This window comes from Bombina bombina, chromosome 6 (assembly GCF_027579735.1).
Source record: "Bombina bombina isolate aBomBom1 chromosome 6, aBomBom1.pri, whole genome shotgun sequence".
NCBI classification, from domain to species: Eukaryota; Metazoa; Chordata; class Amphibia; order Anura; family Bombinatoridae; genus Bombina; species Bombina bombina.
In genome coordinates, this window is record NC_069504.1 from 815,840,527 (window position 1) to 815,859,798 (window position 19,272).

Genomic DNA, 19,272 nt, shown 5'->3' on the forward strand with positions numbered 1-19,272 from the left:
ATTTTAACCCTGGAAAGCACACGGATAGTGACACTGAACAGCTCTATTCATGTTCCCCTCTGCACACCCTGCAGCATGTATAACTCATAAGTGTCCAGGAAAACATGACCAAGGTGACAACCCTACCCCTAGGAATTATAGATTTTTTATCCCATATGTTAGAAAGTTAGTCATCACTGTTCTAAATTGTTAGAACATGTAACTTTTGCATTACTAACACTAGTAAACTCTGGTCTAGTTTCGCTTGCTATAAAAACTGTGTAAACTAATGGTACCAAGGATCCCCATTAAAGTCTAAGGAGATGTTTTATGTTACCACCAGTTTACAAACTTGGCCTATGTGCTTAACCCAAGCAAAGGGGACACACATATAGAAAAAGTTCTATTTGGGAACTACAAACATTGTAGCTACTAGCTCCTGAACAGGCCATGCTTGTCATCTTTGTGAAAGGGTTGCTTCTGATTGGCTTACAGGCATCAGATATGCAAGCAATAACTTTACCTATGTGTTTAAACCCGTTGTGTGATTTAAATACATTGTGAGCTAGGGTAAGTAATGCAAAAGTACATGCTTTAACTAATCAGAGCATGAGATTTTTATGTTAGTGTGTCCCGTTTAATGTAAGCCCAAATAATATTGAGATGTGATAAATAATGGATGTCACTTATCTGTGTTTGTGAAAAAATAATAATAATCAAATTAATATTTAGTGAGGATTTAAAATGAGTTAAAATTTGTGACATTTTAGTTTATTGTGGCTTCAACTCCCTCCCATTGCCAATTATTTGCAGTGAACTAACTAATATGCTTCTAAAATATCCACTTTCTGTTGTATTCTTTTATAAAGAAAAATTACTATGTTCCATGATCATGAGCATAATTTGCTGCTAGAGGCATGTGATTCGCTAAATCATTGCATGCAACTGTGTGACGTGCTCCTTTTATTTTTTTACTATTGATCCATATTTCTTATGTAGATATTAACTCACCTAAAATTTTACTTTAAAGATGAACATTTCAAGATGTTTTCACAAGACTTGCTTAAAGGAGCAAGGTTACATCATAACTACTATATTTAAAAATATATATGTATATGAGTAAAAGGAATTTGATCGTTGCTCTAACTTGGTTATATAGTGTTCATATTTATTATTAATTGCTTGTTGTAATCTCAGATTTGTCAACCCTTATCTTTTCTGCATTGTCCTTCCTCTAGTCTAGTCGTGAGAGTCCACATATAGGCCATATATTAGCGCTAGCACACAACTGTAATCATAGTTATCTTGGATATAGAGGCCCTTGATATCTTGGTTATTAGTGTAAATAGTGGAATAAAAAAAAGACCTGTGTGGAACTGCAGTTGAGATACTATCTACAGTCACTTGCTAAATGTCACCGCCATACTACAGTTTAGATTCTAATATATAGGGCTACATTTATTAAGCAGCGAATGCTACTTCGGAGGCCCATAGTTTCAAGCTTGCCTGAAACGGAAGTTAAGAAGCAGCGGTCATAAGATATCTGCTCCTTAACATCTTTGCCACCTTTTAGGTGGCGAATTGAAATCATCCCGATTTGATGGGGATGATTGACAGCCCCTGCTAGTGGCCAATTGTCCTCCAGTGAGCAGGGGGCCGCATTGCACAAGCATTTCACCAGAAATGCTTGCGCAATGATAAATGCGGACAGCGTATGTTAACTGCATTTAGCAATGCTCTACAAATGTTAAATCAACCCCATAGTGTAACCAGGAGCCAATCATAATGATGACCTAAAGCTCTCTGCTCTGGTGAGATTTTGTAAGAAGTCTCGTCAGTAATGTGAGATCCCTCAAAGAATTTTAGAAAGGCAAATTAGCCTTTTATCTGGTTATGTAGATTTTTGGGGCTCAAAAAAAAAAGCCCCTGAAGATTTTGCGTGATGTCTCTCCATGCAGGTGAGTTTTTGATCATCAGGACCCTCTCGAAGACAACCATTTTATATAGCAAATCAGTGTATTATATCAAGTTTGTAATACCAACCTGGGATATATGCTAGTGTAAAGAATCGTGGCTTCTTCTGACAGCACGGGAAAGGGAGCCCAAAGAAGCCACTAGCATTGACACCAATTACACCTGGTTTCCATGACAACACTGTTCAGTCTTTAATAATTCTAAGTCCCATTGAAATGCATTAGAAAAAAATACCAAGAAAAGCTTAGCTTTGCTAATTAAATGTAAAGTTGTAAGAAGCTGTGTACTGTGCATTATTTAAAAAAAAAAAAAAAAAAAAAAATACATTTAAATTAAAAATACAAAACATAAAAATATTATTTTGACATTTTAAATATTTCATTATCCTTTTTTTATTATAATGTTTTTAAAAGTATTATACCCTTAAAAGAACTTGAAATGCTAAAAGTTTCTTTTACAATTGAGCATAGAATTAAAAAAAAGTTCCAACTTTTCAGTTTCCTTTATCTAATTGACTTTGTTTTTGTGGCATCCTTTGTTGAACAGCATATCTAGATAGGGTGCTTATATATGAAGCCCTGTATGGCAGCAGCTTCGCAAAATACTTTTAACAATGTTATACACTTTTGACAACTAGATCCAGCCATGTCTGCACAATGTAGAACACTGTTAAAAGTATTGTTGCAAAACTGCTACCATATATTCTAGACAGATGAACGTCCCCTTTAATTTCTGTTATCAAATTTTCTTCATTTTCATGGTATCTTTTGTTGAAGAGCATACCTAAGTAGACTCGTTGGGAGTGTTAACTATATAGCAGCAGTTTACAACAACGCTTTAAACAAATCTAGTGCTCAAATGTTAAATTCTACAACAAAGAATACCAAGAGAATGAAGTAAATTTGATAGTAAAAGCAAATTGGATTTTTTTTTTAAATTGAGTCATGAAAAAAAGAGAATTTCAAACACTGACTTGCTTCACTTCTTTTGCACACCTTTCCATGGATTGAAGCTGCTAGTAAAGTTTTCACATCAGGTTTGGGCTGGTTTAACCCTTTAAGTGCGCATGACGACACATGATCATCCTCCGCACAATGTATTTGCAGCTTTCAGATCTCATGGTGCCCCCCCTACACTCATTCCTAATCTCTGGTGGTCTATGGTCCAGCATCACTTGGGGAATCTGGGGATGCCGGTAATGTCACTACGCATGTGCGTGGTGACGTCACCAAGTCCTGGAAACCTGGAAGTGTCAGCAAGAGGAAGAAGGCTTAAAGGAGCTGGATTGATGGGTTGGTGGGATCTCAGCTTCCTTAAAGGGACAGTAAAGTCATAAGTAGACATGCACGATTCAAACAGAGCATACTATTTTAAATAACTTTCCAATTTACTTCTATTATTTCATTTGCTTCCTTCTCTTGTTATCCTTTGCTGAAAGGTTTATCTAGGAAAGCTCAGGAGCAGCAAAGAACCTAGGTTCTAGCTGCTGATTGGTGGCTGAGTATATATACCAATTTTTTTTTGGCTCACCCATGTATTCAGTTAGAAACCAGAGGTGCATTGCTGCTCATTCAACAAATGATACCAAGAAAATGAAGGAAAATTGATAATAGAAGTAAACAGGAAAGTTGTTTAAAATTGTATGTTCTACCGAAATCATAAAAAAAAATATTTGGTTTCATGTCCCTTTAAGCCCTAGAACCACAGTTGTTTTTTTAAAATAAAACAACATATAAATACCCCTCTAACAGGCAATCAAAAAGACCTAGAGACCCCAAGACTGCTTGTTTTAAAGCCCATAACCCCCTCTTAAAAATAAAGTTCTTATATAAGTTTTAATAACTAGATGATCGCGGTTGTAATAGTAATCACCTGGTTTATTTGCGTAGAAACTCATGGGAGCCCCTAGGTGCAAATAAAAGTGAGATAACTATTCCAAAAGCCCCTTATTTATATGTGGATAGCCCATTCTTTTTACTATAATGTTTAGAGGGGGAAACATGCATACTATTGTCTATAACTTTGTTTATTAACATTTTAATTCAAAAAATGCATTTTTTTTCCCCACTCTTTTTGTTGCAGGTTTCTTACACGTCATTATATATACATGAAATAATGGTATAGTTTAAATCTTCTGGATCTCCTGAAAAAAAAAATATATATATAGGGTTTCTCACTGAAAAATGACCTACAGTAGGGCATAAATATAAACAGCATTTAAAAAACTGCAAAACAGCTCAGCAGTTAAGGGGTTAAAGAAATGCTGGGTAGCAACAGATTACCAGCGGCATGCAAATAATTACACCAATAATAGAAGTCTGCTGCCAAGGACCTGCTGCTACTACTAATTTTATACTCTCAAAAGAATACGGCACACCTGTAATGTGTAGCTAACATGCTATTTACTGCTGGGAGTATCATTGTTAAAGGGACATGAAACCCAACATTTCTCTTGTATGATTCTGATAAAGCGTACTATTTTTTAACACCTTTCAAATTGACTTCTATTATCAAATTTGCTTCATTCTATTGGTATACGTTGTTAAAAATCATACCTAAGGTAGGCTCAGGAGCTGGCAGCTAGCTGCTGATTGGTAGTAGTGCCAGTAGTACATTGCTGCTCCTTCAATAAACGATACAACGAGAATGAAACATAATTGATAAAAGAAGTCAAGTTGTTTAAAATGTCATACTGTATATGAATCATGAAAGAAAAAAAATGGTTTATATGTCCCTTTAAAGTCTACAGATAATTTAATAAGCTTTATTAAAAGATTGTGATCGACCTCTATGTGTTTAACTCCATTATGCAGAGATACCAATGGACAGTTGTGCAGTTATAACATTTTCTATCAAATTACCATTTAAGGCTTTTGATTTAACGCTTTTTTATATACCCCTGCTTGGTGAATGAGCGCCCCATAGCAACAAACACCTTGTTTTACACACAAAAAGATTTACCAGTATTTAAAAAAAAATGTATTGGTGTAGGGAGTTAGAATATTTTTGGGATAGTACAACAAAAGAGTATGTAATGTGACCTGATACATAGGCTGACCATATTGCCGCTTTAAAAAGGGACACATATGAAAAATACATATGTCAGGGCTGTTTTCAGGGCTGTTTAAAGAAATGGTTTTGTATAAGAACCCTCACATATGTATTTTTCATATGGGTTCCTTCTTAAAGCGGCAATATGGTCAGCCTACTGATACATAACATACTAAATATTAATAGCACTGAATGTTTGATATACAATTGTATAATATCTCTCTATATAGAATTGATAATAAACTCAGAGTAAAAATTCTTGTATGGTGCCCTATCTATTATCTATCTATCTATCCTCTGGTTATTTGTCTGTGTGTATTTCTGTCTATATGTTTATCTCTAGTTTTTTATTGGTCAACATCTTCATAATAAGATTGTCTGCATTTAATTTGTCATGCATTAAGCGCCCCCTGCAGGAGAATCTTCTATGTTTTTATGGCGTTTGGCCAAGTCTGAGAAGTAGTCTTCATAGATTTGAATTTCTGTGCTAGCATAAAAGTGATGTTATATAGTTCATTGCTGTACAGATCATTTTGAAAGCACAGTAATCCATCAAAATACAGGGAAAAAAAGCTTTAATTTGTGTCTCTTTAATACATAAACTAATTTTTAGTTTTGGACTCATTATATACTATATTAATTTAAGAAGATTATTTATAGTTGATCAGATATCAATTGGGATCAAATGCATTGCGCCAGCAACCTCTTTAAGAAGCTACACGTCCAAAATATTTTTTACCATAGTAATGAAAGAATATATACTCCCCTTGACCCTTGTTTCCCTTGATAATAGTTTAGACTTGTGAATAAATATTATATTTACCTATTTTTAATTATTATTATTATCGGTTATTTGTAGAGCGCCAACAAATTCCGCAGCGATATACAAAATTAACACTTTAAATATTGATTCAGAGATATTTAAAACCAATCGTATTGAGAAATGTGTGAAGTACAATTTCAAGTTAATCACGTGCATGAGACATCATCAGATGAATTTTTGTTCCAGGAAACAGTACAGGTTTTCAGTTTTTTTAAACAGTAAGCAGACATATTGTCAGATATTGCTATTCGCAATAGCAGTTTATAAGCAGCACAAATCAGTAACATGCAACCAAATTTCTCCAACTGCTTACTAGAAAACCAAGACAGCAAGTACATATATTTGTTTTATGGTACTGATTCTTCATCAAAGCACCCCACAACAATGGCCTAGATTTATATGGGTAGATTTAAAAAGAAATAGTTGCTGCTTTCTACGCCCGTAGTTTCCGGCTCGCCGGAAACATAAGTTAAAGGGACAGTCTAATCCAAAATAAAGTTTCATGATTAAGATAGGACATGCCATTTTAAACAACTTTCCAATTTACTTTTATCACCAATTTTGCTCTGTTCTCTTGGTATTCTTTGTTGAAAGCTAAACCTAGGAGGTTCATATGCTAATTTCTTAGACCTTGAAGGCCGCCTCTTATCTGAATGCTTTTTGACCATTTTTCACCACTAGAGGGCATTAGTTCATGTGTTTCATATTGATAACATTGAGCTCATGCACGTGAACCGAGGAGTGAGCACTGTTTGGATAATATGCAAGTCTGTCAAAAGAACTGAGATAAGAGGGCAGTCTTCAGAGGTTTAGATACAAGGTAATCACAGAGGTAAAAAAGTGTATTAATATAACTGTTGGTTATGCAAATTTAGGGAATGGGTAATAAAGGGATTATCTGTATTTTTAAACATTAAACATTTTAGTGTAGACTGTCCCTTTAAAAAGCAACGGTCGTAAGACCCCTTTAAGAAGCAACGGTTGTAAGACCGCTGCTCCTTAACTTGTCCGCCACCTTTTGTTGGTAGCAACAGATTACCAGCAGCTTGCAAATAATTACACCAGTAATAGAAGTCACATGCTGCTGGGATTATCATTGTTAAAGGGACATAAAACCCCAAAATTTTCTTTCATGATTTAGACAGAGCATACAATTTTAAACGACTTTCCAAATTACTTCTATTAATTAATTTGCTTCTTTCTCTTGCTATCCTTTGCTGAAAGGTTTATCTAGGCAAGTTCAGGAGCAGCAGAGAATCTAGGTTCTACCTGCTGATTGGTAGCTGCATATATATATATATATATATATATATATATATATATATATATATATATATATATATATATATATATATATACTCTATACAAATTGTCATTGGCTCATGTGTTCAGTTAGAAACCAGTAGTGCATTGCTGCTACTTCAACAAATGTTAAAAATGGAATGAAAGAAATTACATAATATAAGTAAATTAGAAAGTTGTTTAAAATTGTATTCTCTATCAGATTCATGAAATCATTTTTTTGGGTTTCATGTCCCTTTAATAAGAATAAGTGTTAGATTATGACTGCTGAATGTACATTTAAATATTTGTCAAATCAAATATCACATAACATTTATTTTCAACAATGAATGTCAGGATTAAAAATTTAAATCACTTGGAATAGACGAGCGCAACCAGCAGTCATTGTTTTAAAGGGATAGAAAGGTCAAAATTGAAATGTGCACGGGTGCATCTCAATTTTAAATAAACTCATTTTTGCATTATACTTTCATTAACAAAAATGTTTTTAGTAAAAGTTATTACTTTTTTACAGAGGCATATGCACATATGCTGTGGAGGAGGCCTGATCACCACATGCTGTGAAGGTCTGTGAAGACTTAATTTGTGTCATAGAAGCCACTACTAACATTCTGAGTAGTTGTGGTGTTGGAATACTGGTGCACAGGGCCTTCACAGCATATGTGTGTATGCTACTGGATAACAGTAATAACTTTTACTAGAAGCATTTTTGCTAATGGAAATAAATTAAAGGGACACTGAACCCCAAAAAAATCTTTCATGATTCAGATAGAGCATGCAATTTAAAGCAATTTTCTAATTTACTCCTATTATCATTTTTTCTTTGTTCTCTTGCTATTTCTATTTGAAAAAGAAGGCATCTACACTTTTTTTGGTTCAGTACTCTGGACAGCACTTTTGTATTGGTGGATGCATTTATCCACCAATCATCAAGGACAACCCAGGTTGTTCACCAAAAATGGGCCGGCATCTAAGCTTACATTCTTGCATTTCAAATAAAGATACCAAGAGAAAAAAGAAAACGTGATAATAGGAGTAAATTAGAAAGTTGCTTAAAATTTCATGCTCTATCTGAATCACAAAAGAAAAACTTTGGGTTCAGTGTCCCTTTAATGAACTATTTTTGTTGTTTCTTGTTTGTGAAAGTGGTTATTTTAATCTCTATGGTTTCTCGGAAGCCATAACTTGGTGGTAGCATTTTTGCCCATGTGGTGCTACAATACTATCATTCATTTGAGAAGCAAATTCAACGCAAATTATTTTACCGAGCATCATTAATTACAGATATCCTGCAGTGCTTCTATGTTAGTGTAATACATGTAAAATGCTGCAGGTGGCGATCTCAGAGCATGCATAGCTGTTGATTGGTAAGTAAGCTCTTGTGTGCTCAATTTTGGTTTATAGGCAATCTAGTGTTCATGTTTGCCAACACTCTGCAATAATCACCGGGCACGTTCCACAGGTGCCAATCTCAGCATTAAAAATGCTAAAAGAGCCTTTTGTATTGCAAATTATATTGAAATAGTGTTCTATACTAGAGAGCCCCAGTATACAATGAGCTCTTTATCCCTTTAAATCTACAAAACATAATACATTGATATTTTCTAATATTTTACATTTTTCGCTCAAGGTTAGAGAAAAGGCACAATAATCACAAAAGAACAAACTTAAAAGAAATATAAGGAGCTTAATTTATGGTTTAGTTTTCCTGCCTGTGCATGAGATTAGAAACACAAGGGGGAGATGCTATATTATTTACCAAATGGGTTATCACTCTTCCACTATATCACTCTTTCATTAAATAGCTGTATAAATGGTTGTGTTCGAACAATTTTATGTTTTTTAGTATAATTGTGGCCATTATTTGATTTGCTCATTTATTTACACTAACCAATAACAAAACATTATTCCAAGTGATAATGCAAGGAATAAATGATATAGCATCTAGCCCTCAATCTGCATTGAGCTAAGGACAATCGTCAGATGGAATAGTGCATGAGAAAGAGTTGACCTGCAGGGGATGGAGTGTCTTGCTCTTCATCCTGTGCTATAAGGTTTTTGGATGGTCAAGCACTTTGTGACATTCTGTGTCTCTGTATTTGTATGACTCACTGTCTCTTTTCTCACATTTGCCGCCTCCAACAGGAGCAGTCAGCGGTAATGTCTGTCTGTTCTTTTTGTGTATTTTCTTCCTCTCTCATTCATTCTTATACTTTTTCAACCACACTGGATTGGTCTGTGATCAGAATTGTAGGGTGACAACAAAAATAAGGGGAATTACAGAAAAGTGTAACATAAATTGTAGCCACCCACTGCAGACTGACATGTGACACAAACAAGAGGCAACTATGGTACGGGTTCCATTTGCTACATTGTTGCTTAGGCAGTAGCAAGCTATGCGTCATGGAGTGATCCATTCCAAACAGGCAGTAGCTATGGGACAAATAACTGTCTCTTGCCCTTCCATGTGATTCTGACAAAGGCAGGAGAGAGATCTCTTGAACATAGAATCTGTTTCAAGCACTTCAGAGCGACACAGTAAAAGACAAACGATTGGAATGACAACAAGGTGACAACGTGAGACAGACTAGAAGAATCTATGAAATTGACTTTCTAAGTTTGCCTACAGCAGTTATATCCTTGGTTGTAGTCCTAGCAGAGCAAATTAGCAGATGTCCCGCAGGTATCAAGCATTAATAAGCTGTAGCAAAAGCAGGGTAGAGTAATTGGCAGGTTGCACGGTATTGAGACAGTTGGGATTTTATTCTGTTAATATGAGGATGTAGACAGGAGTCCTAGGGGGGTTGAAGCTTTGTCAGAGCATCTGCTAAACACTCCCAGGAGCTATGTACATGTTACTAGCAGGAGACTAATGGAATCCAGTCTCCTGTTAATAGAAATTTTCTTTAATCTCTCTTATTTTTCTTTCCCTTTTTTATCTCTCCTTTTGTCCATCTGTCCTTCATGCTTGTTAGCAACTCTATGTTTACCTCTCATATTCTATCATTCCTATTTTTTTCTAACCTTTTCTACCACTATTATTTTTTTCTGGCTCAGTCTTTGCATTGTTTGTTCATTTCATTCTTTTTATTTTTATTATTTCCCTATATATTTATATCTATTTCCCTGTTTTCTTTAGACCCTTATCCCTATTTTTCCTATTTCTCGCTCTGATTTCTCCATTTTTCTTGTTGCTTTCATCTCTGTCTTCTTTTTATCTGTCTCTTTTCCTACTAATTGTATTTTTGTTTTCTGATTACCTTTTTGCTCTTTTTTCCCCCTCTTTTTGTTCTCTCTCTCTCTCTCTCTCTTCTTCTTACAACAGAGGCAAAGGAAAAGACATCAGTACAATTAAATCGCTACGTGTGCTGCGTGTCCTAAGGCCGTTAAAAACTATCAAGCGACTGCCCAAATTGAAGGTCAGTGTCACGTTAAAAATGTTTTACTTCAGAATAATACATAAAATGTAACATGTTAATTCACATTTGGTTCAAGCTTTTTAAAAAAAGGATCTTGCGTCCCACATATGACGCTTCATTAAGAATCCTGTTTGTTCATGTCTATTTGTTCATTGTTCTATTTGAGACACTGTTTCAAATAGTGTCTCACTTTTTCAGATGTTTCTAACCTCTTCTCTCCTTTCGAATTTCCCTCTTTAACCCCTTAAGGACCAGCGACATACCCTGTACGTCACTGATCTTTCTATGGGGATTGTGTAATTAATAGCGCAGTCTCCCGCACTATTTCCGGTGACTATAAGGGAGGGTTATAATAGTATGGTCCCTCCGTTTGTGGAAGGAGCGGCACTATTAGAAACAAGAAAACCCTCAATGACCTGCAAAGTACATGGTACATCAGTCATTAAGGGGTTAAAGACCTCAGTTTGCTTCAAATCTATAAGTAAATATAAAAAACCATTAACAGTACTATTCGAAATCAACCATTATGGCCGCCTGGATGAAGACTTCTTGCCGGCTGGATGGATCCTTCAAGTGGGACTTCAATAACTGTAAGTGGATCGTCGGGGGTTAGTGTTAGGTTTTTTTTTAAGGTTTTTTTTGGGTGGGATTTATTTTTAGATTAGGGTCTGGGCATGTAAAAGAACTAAATGCCCTTTTAAGGGCAATGCCCATACAAATGCCCCTTTCAGGGCAATGGGGAGCTTAGGTTATGTTTGATAGTTTTTTTATTTTGAGGTGTTGGTTAGTTGGGTGGTGGGTTTTACTGTTGGGGGGTGTTTGTATTTTTTTTTTACAGGTAAAAGAGCTGATTTCTTTGGGGAAATGCCCCACAAAAGGCCCTTTTAAGGGCCATTGGTAGTTTATTGTAGGCTAGCGTTTTTTATTTTGGATTGGCTTTTTATTTTGATAGGGCTATTAGATTAGGTGTAATTCTTTTTTATTTTTATTTTTATTTATTTTTTTTAAATAATTTTTATTGAGGTCAAGAACATAATACAGCATACGAATGATATATCAAACTGCATGGATACAGGGTGCAACAAACATATTATACACATTGTTAGATATACCCGCAACATCACCAAACAATTGAAATACATTCAGTCTTAACCTCTCATTTTTACATTTTTTTCTTGCATTATAACATGAATTAACCCAATATGATAGAAAGCTTAAATATCAAATATCAAGTCTCAAATTGAGGCCCATAGCAAAAAGAGAAAAAAAAATCGTCAAATATAAATGTAAACACATCAGGACTGCCTAAAAAAAGATATCTAAGAGATAATTAACATTGTATTAGCCCAGAATGATATATAACGTAACCATCAAACTAAAGCCCACAATAAATGTGGACCTAAACATAGCAGGGCTTCCTAGAAAAGGGTAGCAAGTAAAACATAGAAGGGAAGGGTGATTCCAGATTGCGGTATGCTACAAGGAAAACCGCTTAAGGGGACCCCTAACACCGTTCCACAGTGTCAGGGCACCCCAAAAAGGAGGAGGAAAAGGGAATGGGGAAGGGGGGGGGGGGGCGGAGGACAGTCCTATGGCGTAATAAAATTCGACCAAGGTACTCTATATGGCTCCTGATAGAAACTAAAATACTTGCTTTGTTTAGCTATACACTGCACTATGCCAACAAATTGTGTAATTGCCAACCTAAAGATACCCACAATCTTTTGTCCCAAATGAATAGCTATGATGTTGTTATTGTGTAACAATTGAAAGCTGTTGAGGTAACTACCAATTATGGATAAGAAAAAAGTTATATATGAGCTGGTAACTAAAGTACTATAAAGCTCTGACTGTTAAAATAAAAGATCTGCAATCCTGTTACAAATAAAGTCAAGCCAGTTCCATTTTCAGTTAAGAACCTAACTCTAACTATACTAACACCCTAATAAAGGGAGATTATACTGTGATCCAGCAGTTGGGCATGGGCCCTATACCCAACGGCAATGGAATCCGTCAAATTAAAGATTAGATAGGTCCTAACTATATCTTATGGACACATAATAGGGTTATCTATAGTTATGAGGAAATACATGAGGCTGCTGACCTAGTAGAACTATATAATATAGCAGGAGGTATCATATCAACAATAACCAATAAAGATTTACACAAATAGAAATGCTTATCAAACAAATTATAGAACTATCAGGACTGCTTATAGTAAAATCTGGCAGAATAGCTCCCACAAAATAAAGGAGTATATGAGTTATATCAGGTCAACTATCCAATAAACTATGTTATAGCAGACAAACTTATATCTTTAAGATGGGAATATCAAAAACCTCTTTTTTATTTTTGATAATGTGTTTTTTTATTTTTCATAATTTAGTGGGGGGGTTTGTAACAGTGTTTTTTTGTAATTTAGTAATTTTAATAAGGTTTAATAGTATATTTAAATAATTTTAGTAGGGTTAGGTTTTTATAATATATAATTTAGTTTATTTAATTGCTAGTTTAAAATTGTAGTATAATAGTTAGGGTAGGTTAATTAATAGTTTAAAATTTTGTTTAATTTAATTTTACAGGTAAGTTTTAATTTATATTAAGATAGGGATGTTGTAATTTTAATTTAAAGTTAGTGGGTTGTTAGGTTTAGGGGTTAATAGCTTAATTTAGTTTATGGCCATGTGGGGGGCTGATGGTTTAGAATTTAATAGGTTTAGTTAGTGGTAGTGATGTGGGAGGCCAGAGGTTTAGGGGTTTATACTTTTATTTAAGTTGCGGCAGGGTCGGGGAGCGGCGGAATAGGGGTTAATACATTTATTTAGGTTGTGGCAGGGTCGGGGAGCGGCGGGATAGGGGTTAATAACTTTTATTTAGGTTGCGGCGATGTCGGGCAGCAAATTAGGGGTGTTTAGACTCGGAAACGATCTTACCAGAATCCACGCTGTGGAACAGGAACACAGTCCTTCAAGTTTGACAGGTCATAGCAGCGCTCCTGACATGGACTTGAGAGAAGAAAGCAGTCTGCGAAACTTGTCAACGCCGATTGCTGTAGGAGCTGTTAATATGTCAAGTGTAAACGTAACTTGTTTTAAACCATAGAAATCAATGGGATATCTGGCAGCATCAAACATAAGCTTTCGGTGCTTTCAGACTCCCATTGATTCCTATTGCATCCGTGGCCTCCAGGGTGGCGGATTGAAAACCAGGTACACTGGGCCGGAATACCTGCGAGTGTACCTGTTAGAAATTTGATAACTGGGAAAAGGTGTCAAATAGAGCCGAATGTGTATTCGGAACATCTGTAATGACGTAAGCATCGATCTGCGTCGAATTGAGACCGGCGGATCGTATGTTACGTCACCAATTTCAACATTTGCCGGTCTGTAGGCTTTGATAACTAGGTCGGATCAAGCTCGCAACAATTACGTTGCAGAATTCCGGTGTATTTGCGGTTGAACTTCATTTTGAAATGGTCTGCCAAGTCTCCAGAGGTTTTTCCAGTTCCTGATGCAATGTCTTTTAAGAAGATGTATCCTTTATCTCCGTCTAATGTGGAGGTTTGGGAAACTATTCCTTAAGACGAAAGTGCCATTTCCACTTTAGCTAGACATACTACTATCCTTTTGGAAGATACAGTAGTACTTCCTTTAAAAACCCTATGGATAGAAAGTTAGTCTTTTCGACGAAAGGCTTTTCTTTAAGCAGGATATTTTTTTAACCAGCTATCAGTATAGTTTGTGTAGCAGCTGCTTCTACTCCTTGGTGTGATGGCCTTTCTGACCAAATTTCAGTTGATTCTGTGGATGAAGAGGTCCTCAATAAATTGAAGATGATTAGACTTGCCAATGTTTATGTCTGCAATTCTATTGTAGACATTATTAAGATCAATGCAAATAATTTGGCTTTATCTGTTTTAACAAGAATATCCTTATGGCTTAAATCTTGCTCTGCAGACGTGGTATCTAAATCCAGACTTTTATCGCTTCCTTTTAAAGAAAATATTCTCTTTTCTGGTTTGGCGTGAAAAGAATAACTTCAGTTGGCATTCCATTAGAATTTCTAGGATTCTTCCATTTTACAAAAAAGGATTGGACAAGGGTTTATTGGCAAGTTCTTTAAAAGGGCAAATTTCATCTCTGTCTGTATTGATTCACAAAAAATGGCGAAATATTAAATATATTTGTGTCTCAGTGATACAGGTATACAGGAATTACTCTAATGGCATCGCTGAGTTGTAACCATAGGCCCCCACGATGGACTCTGCTTTAACTCCACCATATATTTTTTTCACAGTAGAGCAATGATTTGATACCCATTGGGTAAAATGAATACACACAGATCAGTGATTTATTATACACTGCAGTGATTTACTCCTTTATGCTCTGAACACACATAAAGCTGTGATTTGACCCCATGATTGTAAGTAATACTCAAAAACAGTACAATCATTTTACCCCCGTAGTTGTCTGCAACACAAAGAACAATGATTTAATCCCTTTCTGCCAGCAACTCATAAATAACTGTTTTACCCCCGTTTGTACTAGCAACATGCAGAAAGCAATATTTAACCCCTTTGAATCATTAACACACATAGCAGTGATTTTTTTCATACCTATCTGCTAGTAACACATACAAATCAATGATGAACCCCTTTGTGCATAAAACACAATGGTAGAATTTGCTTGTTTTTCCCAGCTGCCTTCAATCTTTTTGGTGTTCTGTGTGCACATGTTGATTATTTTACAAATATTGTGGTGGCCTTTCCAAGATGGCAAAACTGGGATTCAGAGTGTTAGCTTTGTCTTGTAAAAGCCTTTTTGTGAAAGAAGAACCCTCAGGGCACTGTCAAGTCTATGTTCGGGTCTTTACTGCTATAGAATCTAGGGTGTAGCCCCTAGGATCCCACTACTTTACTTTGGAGGCTAGACCCTCTTCAAGTAAGTGTAAGAAAGTATCTGTAAAACAACCTACTATTGATTTAGCTAGTCACTCAATGGGGTATATTTATCATAGTGCGAGCGGACATGATACGATGTAGTGTATCATGTCCGCTGCACATCGATAAATGCAGACAGCATACGTTGTCGGCATTTATCATTGCACCAGCAGTTCTTGTGAACTGCTGGTGCAATGCCGCCCCTGCAGATTTGCGGCTAATCAGCCGCTAGCAGGGGGTGTCAATCAACCCGATCGTATTCGATCAGGTTGATTTCTGCCCGCGGCCTCAGAGCAGGCGAACAAGTTATGGAGCAGCGGTCTTTAGACCACTGCTTCATAACTTCTGTTTCCTGCAAACCTGAAGGCTCGCGCGGAAACAGGGGCATCATACGGAGCTTAATAAATCGACCCCTAAATCTCATAAGATCAGATTTACTAATCAATTACTATCTGTTTCTGATTCTTCAGATTTGTCTTCTGAAGATGATCAGGAGTCTCTGGATGGACAGACCCTGAATCTTCCTCTTTTATGTTTAAACTAGAATATTTACATACTTTTTAAAGGAGGTTTTAGGCACTCTGGGAGTCCAGAACTCCAGAAGTCTGCTAAAGATAAATCTGTCAAAAAATGGACCTCATTTTGAAAGGTTTTGCCAAGTCTCCAGAGGTTTTTCCAGTTCCTGATGCAATTTCTGAAAAATAAACCAAAGAGTGGTTGAAACCAGGTATTACTTTTAATCCATCTTCTACCTTTAAGAAGATGTATCCTTTATCTCCGTCTAATGTGGAGGTTTGGGAAACTATTCCTTAAGTAGAAAGTGCCATTTCTACTTTAGCTAGACATACTACTATCCTTTTGGAAGATACAGTAGTACTTCCTTTAAAAACCCTATGGATTGAAAGTTAGTCTTTTCGCGGAAAGTCTTTTCTTTAAGCAGCATATTTACTTTATCAGTATAGTTTGTGTAGCAGCTGCTTCTACTCCTTGGTGTGATGGCCTTTCTGACCAAATTTCGGATCAATCTGTGGATGAAGAGGTCCTCAATAAATTGAAGATCATTAGACATGCCAATGCTTATGTCTGCAAAAACTTTTGTAGACATTATTTAGATCAATGCAAAGAATTTGGCTTTATCTGTTTTAACAAGAATAACATTATAGCTTAAATCTTGCTCTGCAGACGTGGTGTCTAAATCCAGACTTTTATCTCTTCCTTTTAAAGAAAATATTCTCTTGCCTGGTTTGGTATGAAAATAATAACTTCAGTTGGCATTCCTTTAGAATTTATAGGATTCTTAAATGTTTACAAGCAGGATTGGACAAGGGCTTATTGGCAAGTTCTTTAAAAGGGAAAATTTCATCTCTGTCTGTATTGTTTCACAAAAAAATGGTGAAACTTCCTGACATTCATAGCTTTGTTCAATCCTTAGGATTCATCCTGTTTTGAAGGCTCTTTCTCCTCCATTCATTTTGAACCAATGCAATCATTGGATGTCAAACTTTTTTCTTGGAAAGTTTTGTTTCTTCTAGCAACTTCTTCAGCTAGAAGAGTTTGAGTTATGAGGTCTTTCCTGTGATCTATCTTATCTTATTTTTCAGCAAAAGGACCAGGTTTGATTGTTTGCCAATAGTATTTTCTTCTGATTCTATTAATCAATAAATTGTAGTTCCTTTTCTCTGTCCTACTCCTAAAAAAATAAATGAAAGACTTCTACATAATTTGGATGTAGTAAGGGCTTTAAAACTTTACCTCCAGGCTGCAAAGGATTTTGGACAAACATCTAGTCTGTTTATTTCTTCAGTCCACATAAAGGCCAAAAGGCCTCAGCTGTTTCTCTAGCTTCTTGTTTAAAGCTCCAGATTCACAAGGCTTACTTAGAAGCAGGTAAATCTCCCCCAAAGTACATCCCACTCTTACAGATCAGGTTTCACTTCTTGGGCCTTTTAAAATGAGGCTTCTGTTGAACAAATTTGCAAGGCAGCAACATGGTCTTCCCTACATATCTTTACCAAATTCTACCATTTTTATGTTTATTCTTCCTCTGAAGCTTCTTTTGGTAGTAAAGTTCTCTAGGCAGCAGTATCTGGGAATTAGGTGCCCACCTTTATAATATATTGAAGAACTCTCACCACCTTATGAAAGAAAACATAATTGATGCTTACCTGATAAATTCATTTCTTTCTTGGTGGTTAAAGTCCACGAGCCCCGCTCTATTTTGCACATCTATATATCCTATGTTGTTCTTTCCTACCTTTTTTCTGATACTGCTTCTTGCTTGGCTATACATTAAATTGACATACCAGTGAGGTAGGAGTGGAAGTTTGGGAATCTTTGTCTCCTCCTGGTGGCTAGGAAGAGATTCCAAGTAATGGATTGTGGACTCTCAGCACCATAAAATAAATTATCTAATCAATTAAGCATAAAATATGTTTTTTTTCCTACCCAGGCTGTGTTTGACTGTGTGGTGAACTCCCTGAAGAACGTCTTGAATATTCTTATTGTGTACATGCTGTTTATGTTCATCTTCGCTGTGGTAGCCGTGCAACTGTTTAAAGGGAAGTTCTTCTACTGTACGGATGAATCCAAAGAATTTCAGAGGGATTGCAGGTGGGGCATCTAAGATCTTGAGTCTTGTATAGAGCATGAAGAACTAATCAACTGTCTACCCAAGAAGTTCTTTAATAGACTTTTTGTACATTTATAATTATTAATTACAATCAGGGCAAGATTTTCATATCTGACTTCCCAAGCCACAGGTTAAAGGGACTCTAAAGTCAAAGTTAAAGTTGCATGATTCAGATAGAGCATGCAATTTTTTTTAAAAACTATCCAATTTAATTTTACAAATTGGGTGCAGTCTCTTTATATACTGTACAAATGTTCTAAGCCACCAGCCCCTACTGAACATGTCCAAGAGTCCACATTGTATACATATACCAGTTTATGATTGATTGATTGATGGCTGTCACATAAAACAGGGTGCAAAAAAAAAAAAAAATTTGTGCATATTTGTCCAAAAAAAAACAAAAACATCTTCTTATTTGAGATTCAGGGAAAGTGGTATTAGATTGTATATTTGTATGTATTTGTTAATTATGAAATTCCGCTATATTTAATGGTCCAGGCAAGACTCTTCAAAATTAATGTAGCATCACTTCACCTACTCGTTCCCGCAATTAACATATATAATTGCATGAGGTCCCCAGAACATGGTATCTCGCAAATTAAACCAGAACCAGTAGCAGTGCTGAAAAACAGTAATTATAACCTCAACACTTACATGTAATTGTTAAATATATGCGTGTCATTGCTGAGTTGTGTTAAGACCATAGGCCCCCACCATGGGCTCTGCTTTATCCCCGCCATATTTTTTTTTCACAGTAGAGCAATGATTTGATACCCATTGGGGCCTATCTATCAAGCTCCGTATGGAGCTTGAAGCCGCGTGTTTCTGGTGAGCCTTCAGATTCGCCAGAAACACAAGTTATAAAGCAGCGGTCTAAAGACCGCTGCTCCATAACCTGTCCGCCTGCTCTGAGGAGGCAGACAGACATCGCTGCAATTCAACCCGATCAAATACGATCGAGTTGATTGATACCCCTGCTAGAGGCCGATTGGGCGCGAATCTGCAGGGGACGACGTTGCACCAGCAGTTCACAAGAGCTGCTGGTGCAATGCTGAATGTGGAGAGCATATTGCTGTCCGCATTCAGCGAGGTCTGTCGGACATGACCTGCAATGTCGGATCATGTCCGACAGGCCTTTCATAAATAGGCCCCATTG

General features: G+C 36.2%; 1 protein-coding gene across 1 annotated transcript in view; it reads left to right on the forward strand.

The window, feature by feature from the left end:
* The window catches only part of CACNA1A (calcium voltage-gated channel subunit alpha1 A), a 632,851-nt gene that overhangs the window by 342,850 nt on the left and 270,729 nt on the right, over window positions 1–19,272 (forward strand). Inside the window, exons 24-26 of the mRNA XM_053718181.1 lie at window positions 9,275–9,286; window positions 10,455–10,548; window positions 17,937–18,097. Of these exons, the coding sequence (XP_053574156.1) occupies window positions 9,275–9,286; window positions 10,455–10,548; window positions 17,937–18,097 (267 nt within the window). The remainder of the gene's footprint in view (window positions 1–9,274; window positions 9,287–10,454; window positions 10,549–17,936; window positions 18,098–19,272) is intronic.